This window comes from Urocampus carinirostris, chromosome 1 (genome assembly GCF_059441175.1).
Source record: "Urocampus carinirostris isolate Australia breed hairy pipefish chromosome 1, RoL_Ucar_1.0, whole genome shotgun sequence".
NCBI lineage: Eukaryota > Metazoa > Chordata > Actinopteri > Syngnathiformes > Syngnathidae > Urocampus > Urocampus carinirostris.
This window is the reverse complement of record NC_142349.1, coordinates 70,076,884-70,102,025: the sequence shown is the minus strand read 5'-3', so window position 1 is coordinate 70,102,025 and position 25,142 is coordinate 70,076,884. Positions and strand designations below refer to the sequence as shown.

Below are 25,142 nucleotides of genomic sequence, written 5' to 3'. Positions count from 1 at the left end.
TTCTTTTGTCTTTTCGGCTGAGCTACTTCGGGGCGGCAGTACCTCAGGAGGTAGAGCGCTCGTCTTGGGATCAAGGGATCCCAGTTCGAATCCCGGCTCGTCCGTGTTACATGTCGAAGTGTCCTTGGGTAAGACACTGAACCCCTAATACCCCCAATAAGTTGGTTAGTGCCTTACATGGCTGCAAGGCTGCTTTTGGGAAATGTGGAGCACATTGTAAAGCGCTTTGGGAAGTCATTGACTTGAAAAGCGCTATATAAATGCAGATCATTTCATTTTATTAGCATATTTGGTATTGGAGTAATCCAAAAGTAATTCAAGGTAATCCAGTTAAAGTAACCCTACCCAACCCTGTCAATGGAGCACTGTGTAGTCTCTCCAATTGGTCCAGATGTTGTCTCATTGTCAATGGTCGATTTCCACAATCTCCTGTCAGCTGTAGTGTCAACAACCTTGTTTGCTTGAAAAGCCTCCAAAGACAAACATGTAGTTGGTCGGTGGAGTGGACCAGAATCAACCCTCCTTCTCCCGAGTCCTCACACATGAAAATTCTGTCGGGCTGGATTTTTTTCTTAGGCCCGATCTTCCCTGTAGTATTTATCTGGCTCCGCCCCTTTCAGACAGGAGAATTGACGTCCTCATTTATTTACATAGCATCACATAGTTGCAAGATTGTAGAGCAGGGGTAGGGAACCTATGGCTCGGGAGCCATATACGGCTCTTTTCATGAGTACATATGGCTCCAAAATAAAATGCAACTATTGCATATCTCTCTGTGGCCTTCCAAAGTCAGGTGATTTCATCCCGATTTTGGTCCATATAAAGCCGAATCAATTTAATGCAGAAGTTCGATAAGAAACCATTTAAACTAAACGCTGGTAAACAACTTTGATTGGGTGAGCAGTAGAGGTGGGCGGATCCCTGCACACAGCGCAAGGCACTTCCTTCTCTCTCTCTCTCGCTCAGTGCAGTCTACACCCAAAGTGAATATGACGATAGGCTTATCGTTTGCAGTCATTTGTGACATTTTTACAAAAGAACTTTGCATGCACATTGTTTTAAAACCATTATTAAGGACAAATTTCATGGAAAAAAATGGCCTCAACGCTCTTAACTTAAGGTGGAAGACAAATTGTAAATGGCATACAGTGGAACCTCGCTAATTCGCGGTTCCACTTTTGCGGGTTCAGAGCTTCGCGGGTCTAAAAAATATACCTTACCTTCTCAATAAAATCATTTATTGACTTGACGCCATTGAGCGCGAGCTAATGTCAACTGAGGACACGGTGTGGACACTCTTATTGTGAAGGGGAGGGGGAGGCCCTGACACAATGCTTAGTCATGGTGAGTTACCCCTTCGCTCACAACCCCCTCCTTTAACTCCTCCCACCTCATCCCCTTCTTATGTGGCGCTCAGTTCATCATGGAGGAACTCGGCGACGCGACGTAAGTATATTCTCTTCTGTCACATTTCATCTCAAGTTTGACTTTATTATACCAAAAGCGAGCGGTTGTTTTGTACTACCTAAACATACGTTTTTTTAAGCATTTTTGAAGGGGTGCCGCTACTTCGGGGATTTTCAGTTTTCGCGGGTGGTCTCGGTCCCCATTAACCGCGATAATCGAGGGATTACTGTATTTACGTTGATTTGGGACACAGGATTTGGCATTATTACAATTTCATACATTTGATTACATCATAAAATGACACAAAGTGAAATAAAATATGCTGAAGAATTAGCTTTTGTCTAGAAAGTGTGTTTGGCATTTTTTTCAATTTTGTCAGAAAATATATGATGTGGCTCTCTACATTTCTTTTAAAAACATTTTTTGCTTTTACGGCTCTTTGGGTCAACAGACCAGTGTTCCAGCTCTCTTTATTATTTTGCTTTCTTCCTTTTATTTCTATATACCGTAAATTCCGGACTATAAGCCGCTACTTTTTTTCCTAACTTTCAACCCTGCGGCTTTTTCAGTGATGCGGCCAATTTATGGAATTGTTCTAATGGCCGCTAGCGGCGCTCGAGTGTTGCTACCATTATCTGCCCTGTCAAAGCGATATTATTATTATTAAAGCTTTGAAAACTCTCTCGGTGTACCGTCTTTCTTTGTAAATATGTGTAACCCATGTATAATATGTATTTGCAACTGTATATTTTTGTAATGTATTTATTTGTATTAATTTTAGACATTTATTCTGATATGTTTTGCACGGGTGAATGAAAAAGGAGGGGCGGAACAAACGCGGGGTGCCGAGTTTAAGTGGGGACCGCTAAAGGTGAGGGACAGACAAGGAAAGAAGAGGGGGTACAAAGTTGGTTAAAGAAAAGGAGTTGCATGAGTAAATGTGTTCATCTGATATATTTTTCCCACCCTTACCTTTGGAAATATACACGTTTTTCCTTGGATTACTTTCAACGGGACCTGGACTCTGTAGGTCTGCATCAAACCTTAAGTACCGGTATCATTTTCCGTTCATTTTGCCGGCTGTGATTTTTGGACCGTGTACTTTAATGAAGGACATTTAGTTTCAATCGCGGGACTTGATGTCGGGTTTTGGGTTACTTTTGTGTTTGTGTTACATGTTTAAATGTGGGCGCATGCGGCTTATATACAGGTGCGGCTTGTGCATGTACAAAATTGGTTTTCCTCTTAAAATGTGGTGGGTGAGGCTTATAATCAGGTGCGCTCTATAGTCCGGAATTTACAGTATATATATATTTCTTTTGTTATTATTATTATTTTTTTTTACCTCATGTTTTCGTACAAACTTTCTCGGTTGGAAAGAGGTGTAAACATGTTCCAGGAATCATATCTGTACTCCAAAGAATAGACCCAAACATGTCTTCATAAAATCAGGTTCTACAGTTTATAAGATACACTGTATTTTCCGGACTGTGACTTCAACTGTGTATTTTTTTTATCTTGCTCGATAAGAAATGGGTGTTTAAATAATTTACAAGCTTTTTTTTTAAAAAAAAAAAACATGTACTATAATAATGTACTCCCTGAGTGTTTTTATCCCACACACAAAAATATATTTCAATTTAACGCACAGAGAGCTTATAAGGCTGCCCAATTGCAGTTTTACCGTGTGTGCATTATTGTCTAATATTTTCTGTTTATTTTCTGAAAATTGAAAATCTGTCCTCAGGACAGGCTCAAATAATAATGGAGGTTGAGTTCTGGATGCATCTCATTTTTTGTGAGTGCAATGCAGAAAAATATGTTGAACTCATCAACATAAGTTTCTCTTTTGTAAAAACAGTTTCTTTAATTTTAATATATATTTCCTGTAAATAAAAATAAAAATGATATAAATAATCCTTATAATAGGTCTATTATCTTATCTTGCAAACAATAGATCACTCAGAAAAAGGTTTCTTCCAAAAATAAATATAAAAAAAAAATACAAGGTGAAGAACATTCAACCACCTTATGAATAACTTAAATTTGTCAGGACCAGAACGGAAACAGGACCCACTCGCGTAACATTTCTCACAGTTTTATTGGGGAGAAGGGAAAGGAGTGCACACACGATCGGGTGATCGCTGGCCGGGGGGGAGCAGGTCACTCTGAACACGGAAGCGGGACTTTAGTGGCGAGCGATGGCGGTGTCGGGAACAGAAAAAAAATGGTCAGTAGCCGGGATAGAAGAGCAAAACAACGTGATCGGGATCGGAAACAAGTCGAAAGCCAGGAGAGGAGAGTAGACGTGGTCGAGAAAAAAAAAAAAAAAAGATCGTTATTCGGGACGGGAGAACAGACGTGGTCGAGATCAAAACAGGTCGTAATTCGATGCCGGAGAGCAGATGTGATCGAGATCAAAACAGATCGTAATGGGAGACAAACAGGAGCAAAAAACAGGGCATGCGAAAAAGGGCTTGCCGTGTAAAAACAGATTTGCAGACGGACCGACAAAAGGTAACTGACAGGACAGAGTTTAAATACTGACAAGGAGCCAATCTGTCAACAAGCTGCAGCTGGCGCCACACAGGCGGGGCCAATTTAGCGCCATGGCAACTGTGAACCACATGGGCGCGGCCAATTGGGCGCCATGGCAACCATGGCAAAATTGTCTCATGTATGTATCAAATACATAAAAATGTTAAATGTTAAAACCTAACAATGGAAATAATGCCAAGCATTTTCAAGCACTACACCCAAAATTCAAGTATTTTTTGACCTTGAAAACACAACATTAGGATTCAAGCAATTTCCAGGATTACAAGCACTTGTACGATTTGGATTACGTTACTGATTAAATCTCTAACATGCAACTAGTAACTGTATCTGATTACGTTTTTAAAGTAACCCTCCAAACCCTGTTCATTCGTTTTTTCAATCGAACCTGAGAGTACCGTAAATTCCGGACTATAAGCCGCTACTATTTTCCCAAATGTTCAGCCCTGAGGCTTATCCAGTGGCCAATTTTTGTAATTTTTCTAGCGGCCGCTTATGATTTAGACCGGTGGAACACGTGCGTCTAGGACTTCATCTTCTTAGTTTATGCAAAAACTGTCTTTTAGATCAAGGTTCTTTCAGATGGCGAGAAGACACCTCTTAAGGTGACAGTTTTAGTGAGGAAGATAAGGACAGTATACGGTGAATTTAACAATTACGGTATGATTATTAACAGGTACGTTTGATGCGTTGCGAGCGTATTCATAGTAGCGTGTTGGTACTTTTCAAAGGCGCGGATTGGGATGAAAGTTATATTATTATTATTAAAGCTTTGAAAACTCTCTCGGTGTACAGTCTTTCTTTGTAAATATGTGTAACCATGTATAATATGTATTTGCAACTGTATATTTTTGTAATGTATTTATTTGAGACACATGCTGATTTTCACGGGCGAATAACAAAAAAGGGGCGGAGCAAACGCGGGCTGATGGGAACTAGGGACGGGTAAAGGTGAGTGTTTGTGAACGCGGGAGACGATAGTGGATATATATTTTTCCCACCCTTGCCTTTGGAAATATACACTTTTTTTTCCATGGATTACTTTCAACAGGGACCCCGACTCTGCAGGTCTGCATCAAATGATAAGTAGCTTGCTCTGTTCACTCCAGGTATCGGCCCGGAATCGCAGTGCCTTCGGGAACGGTGCTATAAAAGTAAGCTTTTCAGAGCATGACAATGATTGCAGCAAGGCTTTAGGGCTAGGACCTTAGCTTGGCCTTTTGGCTAAGAGTAAGTGTCCCGGCTCCTAGGCTTTGTAGCGTATTATGAACTGACCGATAACGGATAATGGATAATGAATGACGAAGATAGAACAATAACCCTTAAAAACCCCAAAACCCCCCGCAATAACTCTAGAGCTTGCTCTGTCCACTCCACGCATCGGCCCGGTATTGCAGTACCTCCGGGAACGGTGCTTTCGCAATGACCGCAGCAAGGCTTTAGGGCTAGGACCTTAGCTTGGCCTTTTGGCTGAGAGTAAGAGTCCCGGCTCCTTGGCTTTGTAGCGTATTATGAACTGACCGATAACGGATAATGGATAATGAATAACGAAGATAGAACAATAACCCTTGAAAACCCCAACTCTCATATATTCTTGGTGTTTTGGCTAAGACCTTGATCCAGTTCCCTAGTTGGGAGCAAGTGTCTCGGCCTATTGGCTTTGCAATGTATCAAGAATCGACAAATAATAGATAATGGATAATTGCTTAAGGTTGTAGAATGATAAACCTATACAAAATCTCCCCGTCAATAAAATTATTCAATCAAAATAAATCCATTATTTGATGTGGACGCATGCGGCTAATATACCGATGCGGCTTGTGTATGTACAAAGTTGGTTTTCCTCCCGAATTGCAGTGGGTGCGGCTTATAATGAGGTGCACCTTATAGTCCGGAATTTACGGTAGTTTGTGCGCTGTGAGCAGGGTTGGGTAGGGTTACTTTAACTTGATTACTTTCAATTACTTTTGGATGACTCCAATACCAAATATGCTAATAAAATACAAAAGCAACTAAATATGAATACAATGATGACTCACAACATGTGGTAAGCTTTCTCTCCTGGCTTTGATCTCTTTGATATCCGGCAAAACTAACATCAAATGCGACAGAAAAAAAATGAAAATAAATCCAAACAGCTTGCCAACATCATTTTTGCCGTTCCATGTAATCCGTTACTCCCAAAGCCTTCACACAATTTTGTCATTTTATTCATATTTAGTTTCTTTTGTCTTTTATTAGCATATTTGGTATTGGAGTAATCCAAAAGTCATTGAGAGTAATCCAGTTAAAGTAACCCTACTCAACCCTGCATTTTATGTTAGTTTTGCCAGAGATCAAAGAGATCAAAGCCAGGAGAGAAAGCTTACCACGTGTTGTGAGTCATCATTTTATTCATATTTAGTTTATTTTGTCTTTTAGTAGCATATTTGGTATTGGAGTAACCCAAAAGTAATTGAGAGTAATCCAGTTAAAGTAACCCTACCCAACCCTGCATTTTATGTTAGTTTTGCCAGAGATCAAAGAGATCAAAGCCAGGAGAGAAAGCTTACCACGTGTTGTGAGTCATCATTTTATTCATATTTAGTTTCTTTTGTCTTTTATTAGCATATTTGGTATCTGAGTAATCCAAAAGTAATTGAAAGTAATCCAGTTAAAGTAACTTTACCCAACCCTGCATTTTATGTTAGTTTTGCCAGATATCAAAGAGATCAAAGCCAGGAGAGAAAGCTTACCATGTGTTGTGAGTCATAATTTTATTCATATTTAGTTTCTTTTGTTTTTTATTAGCATATTTGGTATCGGAGTAACCCAAAAGTAATTGAAAGTAATCCAGTTAAAGGAACCCTACCCAACCCTAGCTGTGAGATGTGCTGGCAACACTAATGAGAACATGCATTATGAAAAATGGATGCCTGGATGATCAATGTGACTCACTGATCCGAAGATCAATATTTCTATGTGCTCAGCCTCACATACCCGCACCAAATACCCGAAAGGCAAAAAAGCGCAACAGTGTGTAATCATGATCATTTCCCGAAGAGCTGGTGTTAATAACTCAACTCAAACACCCGCACCCGTCTGCTCTTATTTCCCCTCTAAAATTCAATTAAGCATCCGTTGAAGTGGGAGACGAGCTGAGCAATGGGTGCTTTACTTTCGAATGTAAAAACCTTGTAATCGCTCCCCCTCCGGTGGCTTTTCAAATACGATGAGCCGAAGAGAGAAAAGGCAGAAAGAGAGCAAAAGGGTATGGAGCAGCTTTTAGACCAGGGGTGTCTAACTCATTTTAACTCGGGGGCCACATGATAGAACAAACATTCCGTCGGGGGCCGGACTAGTAGAGAAAGAAAAAAAGAGATAAAGAAATAAGAGAAAAAGGGAGGGAAAAGGAAAGAGGGCGGGGCAAAGAAAGAAAAAGAGAGAGAGGGAGAGAGAGGGAGAAACAAAAGATAAAAAGTCGTGAGAGAGGGGGAAAATAAATGGAGAGGAAGAAAGAAATCCAAATAGAAAGAGAAAGACAGAAGGAGAGAAAAGAGAAAAGAAAGCCCGAAGGGTAGGAAGAGAGAAAGAGAAAGAGAAAAGAAAGACATCTGATCTCCTCATTCCAGTGTTATTGTTATTGTATAGTGACTGCCCATTTTGCACATCTGGATAGCTGCTCCTCTTGCACTCTTTGCACTACTGTAAAATACTATACATAGCTATAATTATTTAGTATATTATTAGTACTTCAATACTCAGTACAACATTTTATTTATATCTGTACATTCAAGGAAACAGTGCGGGTCAGATGTATCGACGTTTCGTTCTGTATACATGTGTACAAGAATGACAATAAAGTATATCTGAATCTGAATCTCTGAAGTTAGAGCAAAAGAGGTAAAAAGACACAGGGAGCGAAAGAGACAAAGAGCAGCGAAGGAAGAGAAAAAGAGAGACACAGACACAGAGACAGAGTGGGAGAAAAGGGGTGAAAAAGAGAGAGAGACACAGAGAGAGACACAGAGAGAGAGAGAGATAAATAAACACAAGTACAGTCTCTTTGTGAGAGGCACCTGGCAACATCTAGTTGACATATTTCAACCAGCAGCTTGTTTTTCTCTTGCGCTTCTCTGAGTGTTGTCTCGCGGGCCGGATTCAATCCCTTAGTGGGCCTGATCTGGCCCGCGGGCCGCCTGTTTGACACATGTGTTTTAGACTGTACAGTATGCTCCCCTAAAGGCATTTCACAGTAAAGTCCATTAAAATAGGACCTTCCGTGGCACGTTTCATGTTAAGGCGACTAAATAGCAAAAGTGCCATTACCCTGAAACCAGAAACAGTATTTAGTGTGAATTTCCCTGCGGGGATGAATAAAGTGTCTGTCTGTCTGTCTGTCTGTCTGTCTGTCTGTCTGTCTGTCTGTCTGTCTGTCTGTCTGTCTGTCTGTCTGTCTGTCTGTCTATCTATCTATCTATCTATCTATCTATCTATCTATCTATCTATCAATGTGGAAGATATACAGAGGGGCAATGTTCCCTGTAATTTTCCTTACGGGTCTGAGCGTTCACACAAAGTCGGTGAGCAACGCTTGAAACAACAGTGAGCAACCATAATCCCAAGTGTGGCAAGATAATTAATGATCAAACATGTCCAAAACTTGACATCAAGTTATATTTTGCTGAGTTTCCGGCAATGCAAAATGATTTTTCTCTTTTGAATGAATTGACTTATGTACTATTGCAAAGGTTGTATGGCCTACAAACGTCGTTTGTTCTTACAATTCTTTCACAAGATATCCATTTCTTTTTATTTCCTTTATATTTTGTCGCATAATATTAACATTTTTGGGGGCTTATTTAGTCGGTTGTAAGATACAAAACTGTACTTAATCCCATTTTTTAGTGGAAGTACAATGTCGGCAACAAGATTCATTTGATATCATTGGAAATTATTTGAATGCAACACAAACTTTTTCTTCTTTTTTCCCTGTTTTTTTTCTACTTTTTTTTAAAATTCCTTTAAAAAAATCTCATTGTGTTTATTTTTTCCGAGCTGTTACTTTTTCTTTTTGTTCTCTATTTACTCTTTTCCCAAATTTCTTTATTTTCTGGCTTTTTTTCTAAAATGTTCCTTCTTTTTTTCTCTTCCTTTTGTGTCTTTTTTTCCTCAGCTTTTCACAACTTTTTCATTTTGATATTTTTTTTCTTTTTAATTCTATTCCCCCATTCCTTTAAGTCATTGTGTGCATAATTTTACATAACATTGGTCATGTTGGGATTAAAGAAGCAAAAACAACCCGAAGAGCCGTTTAGGACCTGAATGAGCGGTTTCATTTAGTGAGCCGAGCCGAAGAAGCCGGTTCCCCGACAAACTCTACTAACTTTACTCAACTTCGTTCTCCTTCGACTCGACTTCAAAATACCGCATTTAGGTCACAACGTCGGGGGAACCCGTGTATTTTTACATTCATGCACTGTAACTTTGACTTGAGTCGCTTCTCTAATTATCAATTTTGAGCCCTCAAATTGTGCGCTGGCTAGATTTTCTTGTGCGCTAAGAATGTTCGAGCAGTGTGCAATTGCGCACGCGCGCAGCTTAGAAGGAACTCTGCAGGGGGGGGGGGGGGGGGGGATCCTGACATCCTTCAGTATAATCCCCAACAGCAGCCAGGAGCCAGTTTAGAGGAAACCTTGTTTGACTAAATACCTATCAACAGTTCTTTTAGCCCGAGAGGTGTGCAAGGCAGACGCTGTCACCATCTATCGGTGCCGCTCGGAAAACAAGGCTTTGTAATCTGACAAATTGCCGGCAAAAAAATAAATAAAAAATAAAAAAAAACACCGGGAAATAAAAACATGTACACACAGTCTGTTGTGTAGCCTCGTTTTCCCAGTCACCCATCCATTTACTCACATTCAAAGCACATTTACACATTTTAGAGATACAGTAATCCCTCGCTTATCGCTGTTAATGGGGACCAAGACCACCCGCAAAAACTGAAAATCCGCGAAGTAGCGACGCCCCTTCAAAAATGCTTAAAAAAACGTATACAGGTATACAGTATACCCCCCCTGTATACAGTACACCATATAGAATACGAGTAGAGAGAGAGAAAGAGAGAGATTGAAAATCATGTCATAAAAAAAAAAAAAAAAAGTAAAATATGTTGTACCGTAAATTCCGGACTATAGACAAACCTGATTATAAGCCGCATCCACCACATTTCGGGGGATTGCCAATTTTGTACATACACAAGCCGCACCTGTAAATTAGCCGCATGCGCCCACATTGAAAAAAGGCAATACAAACACGGAATTATCCCATACCCGATGCAGTCCAAAGACCACAGCCGGCAAAATGAATGGAAAATGATACCGGTATTTAAGATTTAATGCAGACCTGCAGAGTCCGGGTGCCCGTTGAAAGTAATCCAAGGAAAAAAGTGTATATTTCCAAAGGTAAGGGTGGGAAAAATATATATCCACTATTGTCTGGCGCGTCCACAAACACGTCTCACCTTTACTCCACTCCCCGTCAGCCCGCGTTTGCCCCACCCCTTCTTTCTCATTTGCTCATGCAAAACATCATAAGAATAAGTTTCTAAACTAATTACATTACAAAAATATACAGTTGGAAATAAATATTATACATGGTTACACATATTTACAAAGAAAGACGGTACACCGAGAGAGTTTTCAAAGCTTTATTAATAATATTATAACTTTCATCCCAAACCGTGCCTGTGAAGGGTAGCAAAACGCTACTAGCAACACGCTCGCAACACAGTAAACGGCTCTGTTAAAAAAAACATACTGTACTTGTAGTTAGCACAGTATTGTTTAGAGCTTGCTCTGTCCACTCCACGCATCGGCCCGGTATTGCAGTACCTCCGGGAACGGTGCATTCGCAATGATCGCAACAAGGCTTTAGGGCTAGGACCTTAGCTTGGCCTTATGGCTGAGAGTAAGTGTCCCGGCTCCTAGGCTTTGTAGCGTATTATGAACTGACCGATAACGGATAATGAATAATGAATAACGAAGATAGATCAATAACCCTTAAAAACCCCAAAACCCCAGTAAATCTTCCTCATTTTCCTCCTTATCACTGAGGTCATCAGTCGTCTTCCTTCAGTATGGGAAAGAGACTTTGTCACATAGACGTCGTCCCACGCTCCCTTTTTCTAAAACACGCAAGCACGCTAGCATCACGCTCGCAAAGTAAAGGCTACGAGCGGTAGCTCTGCTTCCTTTTACATCGGATGGCTCGATTGCGTTTGGCTTGAAAGTTGCGTCATGTGCCTTTCTTTTTGCAATTTGCATGATGAGGATATGTCTATGCTAAATTAATTTGTGCACAAGCTAAGAAGTTGCAGTCTAAATCTTACCTTTTGTACTCGAGCGCCGCTGGCGGCCGTTAGAAAAATGACATAAATTGGCCGCATCACTGAATAAGCCGCAGGGTTGAAAGTTTGGGGAAAAAGTAGCGGCTCATAGTCCGGAATTTACGGTATGTACACGGAATAGGACTGCGGCGAAACCACTACGAACCATTCAGTATGATTGTATGAACCGCTCTCAACCACATGCAGCCATCGCAGCTTATTTCGCGTGTTAACACTACCGGTTACATATTGAAAATAAAAACAGTGAAAATGTGATATTTGATGAGTGTGTGTGAAGCGTTTTGGGAAACAACAGTTCAAAAAATGGTCTGTGTTCATTTTAATGAAAGTGAAAGAGCTACCTTGCGACAATAACAACATACTTTAGCTAGCGCCATCGAACGGCTTTTACAACAAAGACACGAAACCACACACAATTAGCCGTGTTTAGGTAGTACAAACAACCGCTCGCTTTTGGTATAATAAAGTCACACTTGAGATGAAATTTGACGGAAGAGAATATACTTACGTCGCATAGCCGAGTTCCTCCATGATAAACTGAGCGCCACATAAGAAGGGGGTGAGGTGGGAGGAGTTAAAAGGGGGGCGGGGGGGGGGGGGGGGTGGCAATGACTAAGCATTGTGTCAGGGCCTCCCCCTCCCCTTCACAATAAGAGTGTCCACACCGTGTCCTCAGTTGACATAAGCTCGCGTTCAATGGCGTCAAGTCAATAAATGCTTTTATTGAGAAGGAAATATTTTTTAGACCCGCGTAGCTCTGAACCCGCAAAAGTGGAACCGCAAACTAGCGAGGCTCCACTGTATTCTGTTAATCTCCACATCGCAAAATTGTTACATATGTGATAGGTTTCTAGTTTAGTAGACACTCAAACAAAGAAGAGGATATATCAATGACTTATGGATTCACAAGGAGAACAGGAGATTACAGTACCCCAAAACAACCTTTCAAAATGTCAAATTCCAAATCTGGTAAGTGATACTTTTTTGTAGTATTAATAATGGACAACTGCAATTAAGATTGTATGAAATGCCAATTTGTTATTTGGATTTTTCATGCATGGACTATGTTCCGGAGCCTTTGCTGTGAAAATGCTGGTCTACGAGTCAAGAAGAAAACTGCAGTTTTCAGAGGATTCTCCATTCGGGCCCTGGTGTTGTGGAATGGTCTGTCCCCTGAGATTCGATCTGTAACCTCAGTGGGGCTGTTTAAATCCACACACTTCTATTCTATAGTTTATGAATGACCTTGTCATGATTACTCATTACACCCACCGGTGCCTGCTCGTTGGGCGCCAGCTGCTGCTGGTTACCTGATTGGTTCCTCGTCCTACTTAAGATCAGTCCTTTCACTCGCCTGTTGTCAGTCCGTCAGCCAACCTCTGTTTTCACAAGGCAAGCATTTTTTGACTCTGACTCCCGTCTGTCCCGTTTTTCACCCGTTTTCCACTCGTCCCTTCCTGATTTCCCCGTTTGTCTCCCGCTACGACCCGTTTTTTGACCCCGACCACGTTTTAATCTCCCGTCCCAGGTAACGACCGTTTTTTTTTTTTTTTTTTTACCCCAACCACGTTCTGATCTCCCGTCCCGGCTAACAAACTGTTTTTCTGTCTACTACGCTACGATCTCCGGCTCTGGATGATCCACTTCTGCATTTGGAACACGTTTCAATTCTGTGAGCGGCTCGCTTCCTGCGTTCAGCAGACACCGGGCCGCGGGCGCTGCCTTTCCTCTATATTTCAATAAACTTGTGAGAAACGTTACGCGATTGGGTCTACCATTTGTTCTGGTTCTGGGAGACCTATGCTTCATGTTGCTTTTCTTTGATTTCCACACTGTTTAGGACAGTTTTCTTTTATGTAACCTAGGCGATTTAATAAAAAAAGAAAGGGCTCAAGGGAGGGCTTTTAAAACAGATGTGTCACGGTTGCCATGGCGCTCAATTGGCACCAGCTGTGGCTCTTTGACAGATTGGCTTCCTTTCTATTTAAGCTCAGTACACTCACCCTTTGTCAGTCCGTCAACGGACCTCTGCACCCGCCAAACGTGGGTTTTGACTCTGTCCGATTTCCCGTTTGTGTATCCTGTCTGGTTTCGATCCCGTTTGTTTCGTCCTATTTTGATTTCAGTCTCCGGTCTCCAGTGTCTGTTTTCATGCCCGTCACTCTCGTCCTGTCTCCAGTCTCCTATATCTGTTATCAACCCTTTCGATCCCGTTCGGTCCGGTATCAACATCAACTGTCCGGTATCGGCTCATGTAATTGGTATTGATCTTGTTGGTCTCTGGCTTCGTGTTGTTCCACGCCAGACTTCTGTCTTTCTTCTTTCGCCCAGCGATCGCCGAATCACTGGCGTTGTGTTAACGTGCATGACTGCCTCATTACGTGTATAATAAAAGCTTGTGTAATAAACGTCACGCATTTGGGTTCTCCTCCTGTTCCGGTTCTTGACATGATGTACAATTTGGCATTGTTAGGGTTTTTTTTGTACAGTCATCTCTTGTTCTCCTTACAAGTTTATACTTCAACCGCATGCAAACCGAGGGTGGTGATGATGTTTTATTTGGGATCTAAATTTGTATTTATATACTTTTGTGTGTCTGACCAGCCAAGAAAAGGGAGGGAGTTTAGATATGATCACAATCTTTCACAGGCAGTCGGGTAGGTTACTCTTGAAGGATTTTATACGTTTGACTATAAAGGATTTTATACGATTGAATACAAGTTACATTTATTGAGTGCAATGCAATATATTCACTGACTGGGCTTTAGTTCAATGAGGCTGTTCCAAATGCAGAATATTTTGTCTAGGGAATTCTGATCACAAGACTCTGACGGAGGACTGCAGGCGTTGTTTTGAGAAGAAGGCGCTGTGTTGTGAGAACGGTGGGCGCAAAACAATTCCTTGGCCTGCCCATTGGAGGAGCAGAGACGCTATCTTGTGGGGAGACGTGGGCCAAGAAGAGAAAGCTAAACGACTTCAGAAGAGGGCTTTCCAGAGACTCCAATGTCGCTTCTTTGGCCGTCTTTGATATCGTTCACTTAGTTCTTTTGTTAGGGAAATTTAATCTGCCCCCGTGTGAAAATGTCGTGTTGCCTGTTCATTTTCCCCTCAAGAAACGAGCACGCATAAATTGTTGGGTGAATTAATTAATTCCCAACACTCTAGAAGTGAAAAATGCCCTAAAAATCCAACTTTCGGTTTAGGTTTACTCAGCATTTTCCTCCAGAAAGACATTCCACTCTCCCAGAACAGAACGACCTTGGATCTCAACATCATCTTTTGCAGGCAGTCCTATACCCCAGATGTGTAAACTACCCCAAAAAAAGCTGACTTGCCATTTTTGGTTTTCCTGACTGAGCAGCTTTCCCAGAAAGACATTCTACTCTCCCAGGCCAGAACAAGTTTTTCTCAGTCTCTCTCTTTGGGTTTTCCATTGTCCTGTGCTAATAACCCTGCCACTAAACGGACATGCCACCTCAAAAATGGTTTTACATCTTAATTCAGGTTATGCTCTTATAGTCCACAGCCGTTCTGGTTTGTTGAAGCTCTCCTAATTTCAAATGTCTACTAAACTATAAACCTATCAGCACAGTTGGCACATTTTTTGTTTTTACTGAAAATAAATATAAAATTAATGAAACCTATTTTAAATCAGCTCAATTATCAATATATGAAACAAAAACGTGTATTGTTTAATTCTCATCTCATCTCATTTGCCATACCGCTTATCCTCATTAGGGTCGCGGGGGGGCTGGAGCCCATCCCAGCCATCTCCAGGTAGTGGGCAGGGGACACCCTGAACTGGTTGCCGGCCAATCGCAGGGCACACAGGGACAGACAACTCATTCGCTCATTCACACCTAGGGACAATTTGGACCGGCCAATTCACCTGGAATGCATGTTTTTGGAACGTGGGAGGAAACCGGAGTGCCCGGAGGAAACATACAAACTCCGCACAGGAAGTCTGAAGCTGGATTTGAACCCACGACAGGTTTCCATGACGTGAACTGTGCCGCGCAAGCGCTAACCACTGTATTGTTTAATCAATTTTACTAAATTGTTTTCATTTGGATACCCATCTGCTCACTCCTAAAAACTTAAATCTAACATATTTGCACACATCTCATAAATCAACAGATATCATATTAATATACTGCTTTGGGTTTCTTATTTCAAAGGATCAATACAAGCATTACTCAAATCTGACCTGAACTGATGCAATATGAAAGTCTATAATCGATTAATAACACCATTAACTTACAAAATGGCTATGATATGAATTACCATCTAGTTCTAATTTCATTGGTCGATTGTGATTGTGTCGTGGTAATGGAAAAAACAAATAAAAATAGTGAATTAACCCGATTACTGCTAGTGACAGTTAAATACGCCGTCGATTTTAATTGGGCAGCCATTGAATGAATTAAACATAAATCATCATCAAAAATAATATTTTTGTGTGAAGGGTCTTCCTCAATATCCCCTTAGTGAAGGGGTGGGCAAAGTATGGCCCGTGGGCTAAATCCAGTGCACTAGAGTGTTTCATCTTGCCTGCTGAACAACATATTAAAAAAAATAATAAATAAAAAAAATAAAAAAACAAAAATGAGCAAATGTTTTTGTTTTGGTGCCAGTTTTGGTTCCCAGTGTACCCCTCCTCAACAAAAACATACAAACCATTGTGCGTATCTATTCATAAACACAAATTGGAAAACTATGATATATTTTTGGGGGATTAAATTCTGTATCGGCAGATATAACAGAAATCTAATCAATCATTAATTTTCCTCTCTGGACTTTTTTCAAGTCATAATTGCAAAACTGTCACGATTACCCATCGTCCTCACCTGTGCCCGCTCGTTTGGCGCCATCTGCTGCTCGTTGCCTGATTGGCTCCCCTCCTGTTTAAACTCAGTGCTCTCATTCACTCCTGTTCAGTCCGTCAATGAACCTCTTCACTTGCCAGGCAAGCATTTTGACTCTGTCTCGTCCTGTCCGGTATCAAGCATCCATCCTGTCCTGTATCGATCCCGTCCAGTCCAGGATCCTGCTCGTGTATCCAGTATCGATCCCGTCTGTCCCGTCCTGCCCGGTATCTTGCTCATGTATCCTGCATCCGGTATCTATACTGCCTGTACCGTCCTGTCTGGTCTCCTGTATCCGGGATCGATCCCGTCTGTCCCGTCCTCACCTGTATCTTGCTCATGTATCCTTTATCCAGGTATCGATCCCGTCTGTCCTATCCTGTCCAGTATCCTGCTCGTGTATCTTGTATCCGGTATCAATCCCGCCTGTCCCAACCTGTCCGGTATCCAGCTCGTGTATCCTGTGTCCAGTATCAGTCCCATCCTGTCCGATATCCTGTATGTGGTATCGATCCTGTCTGTCCCGTCCTCACCTATATCTTGCTCATGTATCCTGTACCCAGGTATTGATCCCGTTTATCCCGTCCTGTCTGGTATCCTGCTTGTGTATCTTGTATCCGGTATCGATCCCGTTCTGTCCCATCCTGTTCTGTATCCTGCTCGTCTGCCCCTGGCTTCCTGTTTTCCCCGCACCTGACTACTCTTTTCCGCTTCTTCTGCCCAGCGATTACCGAAACGCTGGCGTTTTTGTTCCCGCGCATAACTGCCCTGCTCCCGTCAGTAAAGTTTGGCGTGAAAACATTACACATTTGGGTCTACCGTCTGTTCAGGTTCTGAAAACAACTGGCTACCCAGAACAATTGTGGTGTAGTGCCACCATGGAGATAACTGCTTGCTAGCTATTAGCTTCAATGCTAGGATTAATATGGTTTAGGCAATCCATAAACGTGGTTTCACAAGCCTTGGGTATACGTTTCGGTTTTAGTGTTCAAACCCTTGTATTCAATATGATGTCCACATTTTGAGAAACACATGTTCATCAATGTTTCACTGTTGTGCCCTTTAAAACAAACATTTTTTTTTCTGGAAATTTAGCCAAAGAGTTTATTGTCATTGGTTAATTCAATTGTTCCATTTTCAGACTGCTGATAAATTGTTTCCGATTTTACTCTCATACTTTAAGTACATGCTGAAATACAAGCTTACTGAAACCAAGTTGACTTCCTAGTGGTTGAATTGCTTGGCACATTTTGCTGTTTTTTATTTCATATTTACCTTGAGATAAGACCCACTGATTGAGTTTGACATGGTAGAGCACAGAACGAAGATTCCAACGCTGCACCAGGGGGTAGCCGGACACTTCGCTGTAGTTAACCATGCCTACAAGGAAACACAACCAACACAAATACAGGATTAATATGCATCGTGTACAACTTGAGTGTTCACACTTTTTCATCATGAAAGTGTCAAAAACCAGAACAGGATCAGGACCCAAACGCGTGGCGTTCTCACACAAGCCTTTTATTTTACAGGTAATAGGGAGTCATGCACGTTAGGCAGCGGTCTGGCGTGGAAGGACAGGAAGCCAGAGACCGACAAGATCGATTCCAATTGCCCGGGTTGATATTGGACAGATGGGTCGCTACCGGACAGGACGGCACAGGCAGGATATATAATGAATCAGGATATTAAAAATAAACAGGAGAAACCAGACGGGAACGGAAACTAGAGAAAATAATAAACAGGACAAAAATAGACGGAATCAAAACTAGAAACTGAAATTAAACAGGACAAAATAAACGGGAACAATACCGGACAAGAAATAACAAAAGGAACAGGACCGAGTCAGAACCCACGTCTTGCAGGGCAGAAGTTCTTTGACGGGCTGACAAAGGAAGCGTGAGAGCGCTGATCTTAAAATAGACAGAAAGCCAATCTGTCAACCAGCCGCACCACACGGGCGGGGCCAATTGGGTGCCATGACAACCGTGACAGTAAGCAACTTAACAAAATATTACCAAATATTAAAAAGATACAATAATAACTCATGTAATTGTCATGTAATTTGCACTGAAAATGCTCATTTAGGTTTTGACTCGTTATTTTATTTTCCTTACTTCCTTTCACCAGAAACCCAGATTTGTCATGACAAGTACAGAGACAAGACCCAATTGCGTAACGTTTCTCACAAGTTTTAGTAAAGGAAAGAGGAAGGGCTGCTGGTGTTCGCTAGGCGCGGGAAACAAGTCGCTCTCGTACTCGGATTATGATCCGAACAGGGAAGTGGATTTTCCGTAGCGAGCGATGGCAGTGTCAAGAACGGAGAGACAGGTCGATAGCCGGGACAGGAGAGCAAAAACCTGGTCAGGGTCAGAAACGGGGCGTAGGTTGGGACGGGAGAGTAGACATGGTCGGGATAAAAAACGGGTGGTAAGTTGGGTCGGGAGAGTAGACGTGGTCAAGATAAGAACGGGTCGTAGCCGGCGACAGACGGGAACAAAAACGGGGCAGGTGGGGGTCAGGGTCGAAAAAGGATTGCCTAGTGTACACTGAGGTTCACAGACAAACAAATCGTGACAGGGGAGCCAATCAGAACCCGCGGCAGTTGCCGGGCACAGATAAGTAACATCAGTTATCATGACTCCACATGCAGGGTTGGGTAGGGTTGCTTTAACTTGATTACTTTCAATTACTTTTAATAAAATGATGACTCACAACACGTGGTAAGCTTTCTCTCCTGGCTTTGATCTCTTTGATCTCCGGCAAAACGAACATAAAATGCGACGGAAACAAAATAAAAATAAATCCAAAAAGCTTGCCAACATCATTTTTGCCGTTCCATGTATTCCGTTACTCCCCAAGCCTGCACACAATTTAGTAATATTATCCATATTTAGTTTATTGTGTCTTTCATTAGCATATTTGGTGTTGGAGTAATCCAAAAGCAATTGAAAGTAATCCAGTTAAAGTAACCCTTTACACGCAAATGGCTCCATAGTAAAATGCACACACCCCGCAAACCTTTGAAAAACACTGCTACTTATCGTCCGGAACATACAGTACTCTACTTATATAAGTACTCAACCGTGTAGCAAAAGGGACATCTCCACAGCTCATTGGATGTGACAGTCAAGTGATAGCTCAAAGGTTAGCTTTATACCTGGGTCTTGTTTATTAAACCTGATGAATAGCAAAGGAACATGCACACGTGTAGATACGGTAAAAAAAAAAAAAAAAAAGAAGCATGATAAATTCATCGGTTTGAGATCAAGTAAAGGCACACACGCCTCGGCGCAACCTCAAATGAAACGCACAGGGAATGTCAATATTTAGATATAGTGAGGAAGGAGAGCTACGGAAGAATGTAGGTTGTTCCACGTTACATGAAAGTAAAAGTCAGCATCCGCTTGGAAAAACAGGGATATTTTTAAACCGAATTTTAGATAACCGACACATTGCACATACACTGCACGTTTTATATTCTGTTGCTATTCTAGCAGGCAGATTATTAGTATTTTTCTTGCTGATCTGCATTTATATAGCGCTTTTCAAGTCAATGACTTCCCAAAGCGCTTTACAATGTGCTCCACATTTCCCAATAGCGGCCTTGCAGCCATGTAAGGCGCTAACCTGCTTATTGGGGGTATTAGAGGTTCAGTGTCTTACCCGAGGACACTTCGACATGTAACACGGACGAGCCGGGATTCGAACTGGGATCCTTTGATCCCAAGACGAGCGCTCTACCTCCTGTGCTACTGCTACTGTTTATTCATACAGCTACTGGAAATACATTGCCACGTGTGCAGTAATTCCAGAACATCATTAAACAAAAATACACTTATGTTGCACACAGTGATCCCTCTAAGATGCGCGCGTGCGCAATTGCGCACTGCTCGGACATTCTCAGCGCACAAGAAAAACTAGCCAGCGCACAAAAATCAGGGCTCAACATTACTGTTTAAGAAGCGACTTGAGTCAAAGTTACAGTGCATGAAGGTCAAAATACACGGGTTCCCCTGACGTTGTGTCCTAAATGCGGTATTTTGAAGTCGAGTCGAAGTAGAACGAAGTTGAGTAAAGTTAGTAGAGTTTGTTGGGAACCGGCTTCTTCGGCTCGGCTCACTAAAAGGAACCGGCTCATTCGGGTCCTAAACGGCTCTTCGGGTTGTTTTTCCTTCTTTCATCCCAACATCACCAACGATTATGCACAAAATGACTTAAAGGAAGGAGGGGATAGAACAAAAAAGAAAAAAATACTAAAATGAAAAAGTAGTGAAAAAGAAAAAAAAAAGAAAAAGCCAGAAAAAAAGAAAAGAAAGAAATGTAGGAAAAAAGTAAATAGATAACAAAAAGAAAAAAGTAACAGCTCGGAAAAAATAAACACAACGAGATTTTTTTTAAAGGAATTAAAAAAAAAGTAGAAAAAAAACACCGAAAAAAGAATAAAAATTTGTGTTGCATTCAAATAATTTCCAATGATATCAAGTGAATCTTGTTGCCAACATTGTACTTCCACTAAAAATGTGATTAAGTACAGTTCTGTATCTAACAACCGACTAAATAAGCCCCCAAAAATGTTAATATTATGCGACAAAATATATCAGGAAATAAAAAGAAATGGATATCTTGTGAAATAATTGTAAGAACAAACGACGTTTGTAGGCCGTACAACCTTTGCAATAGTACATGAGTCAATTCATTCAATTTTGCATTGCCGGAAACTCAGCAAAATATAACTTGATGTTAAGTTTTGGACATGTTTGATAATTAATTATCTTGCCACATTTGGGATTATGGTTGCTCACTGTTGTTTTAAGCGTTGCTCACCGACTTTGTGAGAACGCTCAGACTGTGGAAAATTACAGGGAACATTGGTTGCACACCATCCATGATTTTATGCGTACGTGGTTCCCCCTGCATCACGGATCAACAGCTGCTTTACATTTTCGACAGCTTGACACGGATGGACCACCTCCCATTTGCCTGATGCTGATTTTGCCCTGCACACAGAGCAGCACAGCGGATAAGTTGCATGACATTATCCTCCTCTTGCTATTCGAAATCCTCCCGCATGCCAAGACTGTTTGGAAACCTTCGCCCTCGGATGCAGCCCCGATGTATCTTTGCAGCTTCTCCATCTGGCTTGTGTGTCATCTCGCTAGAACATGGAGCTTCAGATGCCTATTTTGGTTCGACTGTTTTTCGACATTCTGTCAGCTCAAGCAGATACAACATGGAATTAACATCACTAAGTCAGGCCAAGAAGATGATTTTCTGAATTTAGAGAACAGAGATTGGAGGCTCTGAACACACAGGGTTGGGTAGGGTTACTTTAACTGGATTACTTTCAATTACTTTTGGATTACTCCAATACCAAATATGCTAATAAAATACAAAAGAAACGAAATATGAATAAAATGACTCAATTTTGTGGAACGTGGAACGGCAAAAATGATATTGGCAAGCTGTTTGGATTTATTTTCATTTTGTTTCTGTCGCATTTTATGTTCGTTTTGCCGGAGATCAATGAGATCAAAGCCAGGAGAGAAAGCTTACCGCGTGTTGTGAGTCATAATTTGATTGGTATTTAGTTTATTTTGTCGCTTATTAGCGTATTTGGTATTGGAGTAATCCAAAAGTAGTTGAAAGTAATCAAGTTAAAGTAACCCTACCCAACCTCGGCACCCAAGTCGGTCATGCTTTCGTCCCTCCAGATGAAAAGGGACACCAGAAAGCGGCCGTGTCACTCGGGTCAGGGTGACACAACACGCTCTTCTGTTCAACAGCAGGGTTCGACAGCTTTCACTGGTTTACCCCTGCTGCATCAAACAGGTGCCCTGTCCATCCCTTAGAACACGTCTAAATATTCCACTATCTTTTTACAACACCTCTCCACTCATTCCTATCACCAACAAGAGCTTTAGCTTCCATTATATTTAGACCTCTTTCCTGCAGTGCCCTCATAACACCATCCATCCACGCCAATTGCGGCCTTCCTCTTGGTCTCCTTCCATTTACTTCTGCTCTGTAGATTCCTGGAACTGAGCAAGCGTGTGGATAAGAGAGTACTCGGTTAGTTTGGACACATGGAGAGGATGGATGAGGAGTGAATGTTGAAGAGGATCTACAGAGCTCTGTTGCTAGCATGCACATTAAAATTAGCATCATTATTGTGAACCCTGGCCAATAAAGCATTCACATCATTGATGCTAGTCCATAACACCGCAGTAACACTTCAAATTGCCTGATTATGATTTTTGTGGTGACTGTTTTTGAGATATTATCAACAACATTGTTGTGTCACAACTAGTGTTCCCTCTAAGCTGTGCGCGTACGCAATCGAACACTGCCTGCACATTTTCTGCGCACAAGAAAATCTAGCCAGCGCACAAAAATCAGGGCTCGAAATTGCTAATTAAGAAGCAAATTAAGTCAAAGTTACAGTGCATGAAGGTAAAAATACACGGGTTCCCCTGACGCTGTTTTCTAAATGCAGTATTTTGAAGTCAAAGTCGAACGAAGTTGAAATGTTTTTCGAGAACCGGCTCCTTCGGCTCGGCTCACTAAAGACAACCGGCTCTTTCGGGTCCCAAACGGCTCTTCAGGTTGTTTTTGACCAACTATTATGTAAAATTGTACGCTTAATGGCTTAAAGGAAGAGGGGGGGGGGGGGGTGATAGAACAAAAAACCAAAAAAATACAAAATGAAAAAGTAGTGATAAGCTGAGAAAAGCCGGAAAAAAGAACATTAAGAAACAAAGGAAAAAAAGCCAATAGAGAACAAAAAGAAAAAAGTAGTAGCTCGGAAAAAAATAAACACAATGAGATTTTTTTAAAGGAATTAAAAAAAAAGAAAAAAACGAAGAACAAGTTTGTGTTGCATTCAAAATAATTATCAAGTGAATCTTGTTGCCAACATTGTACTTCCACCCAAAAAAATGTGATTAAATACAGTTCTGTATCGTGCAACCAACTAAATAAGCCCCCAAAAATGTTAGTATTATGCGTCAAAAGATACCAGGAAAAAAAAAAAAAAGAAAATCTTGTGAAAGAATTGTTGTAAAAACAAATGACGTTTGTAGGCCGTACAACCATTGCAATAATACAATAATCAACTCATTCAAAAGTGATTTTTTTTTTTTTGCATTGCCAGAAACTCAGCAAAAAGTAACTTGATGTCAAGTTTTGGACATGTTTGATAATGACTTAGTTGCCACACTTGGGATTGCCGTTGCTCACTGTTGTTTCAAGCGTTGCTCACCGACTTTGTGTGAACGTTCAGACCCGTAAGGAAAATTAGAGGGAATGTTCCCTGTATTTCACAACTAGAATGTGCCTTGAAGTGATAACACAGCGAGATTTAATATGTCCCCAATTCTTACTGGAATTGTTTGCCTTGCCCTGCTCTCTTTCTCACAAATGGATAGAGATAAATAGATAGATAGATAGATACTTTATTCATCCCCGTAGGGAAATTCACACTTCCAGCAGTCTACCCCGTTGTTTATTAACAGATTAACATGATGCCCTAGGGGTGCTTGTAGCGGAGCGGATGACGTCACGCCAGTCCAAAAGTTCGACATCCCTGCGGCAGATGGAAAACTTTTCTTTGTGAAAATCCAGGGATACACCACCTCGTGTTAGCAAGTCCGCCTCCTCTCCGATTCCCCCCGGCTTTCGTGTCTCTGTTTAGCGGCGTTGAAGCCGGATAGCTCCGGGTAGCTCCGGGTGGCTACACGTTAGCGTCCGGAATGCTATGGTACCGAAGACTTATAACGCCGCTAGCCGCTTCGCTAGCTCCGGCTATTCTTCCACGATAGGCCCCTTCATCACGCCGGCACGAGAATTCTTCAGGGCAAGGAGTTGAAATGCCTTGAATACACGCATTTTTGTGCGCTAAAACCCATGTCCCATAGGATAGAAGTAATCCATAATGTAGTTGTCAAAACGGGAAGAAAAAACACCGAAGATAGGAGCAGACAATAAAACAATAGGGCAGCTGCTGGAAAAGGCTAATGTCACTTTTAGAGGTTTTTAATAAAGCACACGCAAAGCCGGACTTATTCAGGCGCACGCCTCGTTTATTCTAGCCGGAGCCGCAAAATTTCGTATGTATCGTGAACTTTTAGATTATCATCATTTATGTCCTACGATGTGCATAGCGGGGGGATATAAATCATCTCGTCTCATGGAGAAAGTATGTGCTGCTGCAGGTCTAGGATTATGGCCATATATCACCATGGCCTTAACATGTGCTGCTGCACACCCACAAGGTATCTTAATATTCTTCTTTCTGAGATTTACTATACGTTGCAGTTGGGTGTGGAAAAAGAGGCTCTGAACATTGACAAATGTAATATCACCCAGAGTGAGTCAGTTTAAAAAATTAGGTGTCATATTTGACCCCGATCTGTCCTTTCAAACACACGTGAAGAATATTACTAGAACAGCTTTCTTCCATCTTATCAACATTGCTAAAATTTGCCCTATGCTGTCTCAGTCGGATGCGGAGATTATAATTCATGCGTTTGTTAATTCCCATCTCGATGACTGTAATGCACTACTCTCCGGTCTCCCGAAGTCCAAAATCAAGAGCCTTCAGCTGGTACAAAATGCTGGTGCGAGGCTTTTAACTAAGACAAGAAAGTTTGATCACATGACCCCTATTTTAGCTAACCTGCATTGGCTCCCTGTTAACTTAAGATGTGATTTTAAGGTTCTGTTGGTCGTATACAAAACCATGCATGGACTTGCTCCCTCATATCTTTCAAATTTAATTTCCCCCTATGTTCCGGTCCAAGCCTTAGCTCTGAAAATGCTGGTCTAATAGTGATCCCAGGAACTAAGAATAAATCAATAGGTTCTCGGACGTTCTACATCCGGGCCCCGGTGCTGTGGAATGCTCTTTCCCCTGGGATTCAACCTGC

General features: G+C 41.5%; 1 protein-coding gene across 5 annotated transcripts in view; it reads right to left on the bottom strand.

Moving 5' to 3' along the window:
• Nucleotides 1-25,142, bottom strand: part of astn1 (astrotactin 1) — a 542,394-nt gene that overhangs the window by 241,567 nt on the left and 275,685 nt on the right. For all 5 annotated transcript variants that reach the window (XM_088349931.1, XM_088349940.1, XM_088349956.1 and 2 more), the window contains exon 16: nucleotides 17,491-17,595. In XM_088349931.1, the coding sequence (XP_088206057.1) occupies nucleotides 17,491-17,595 (105 nt within the window). The remainder of the gene's footprint in view (nucleotides 1-17,490; nucleotides 17,596-25,142) is intronic.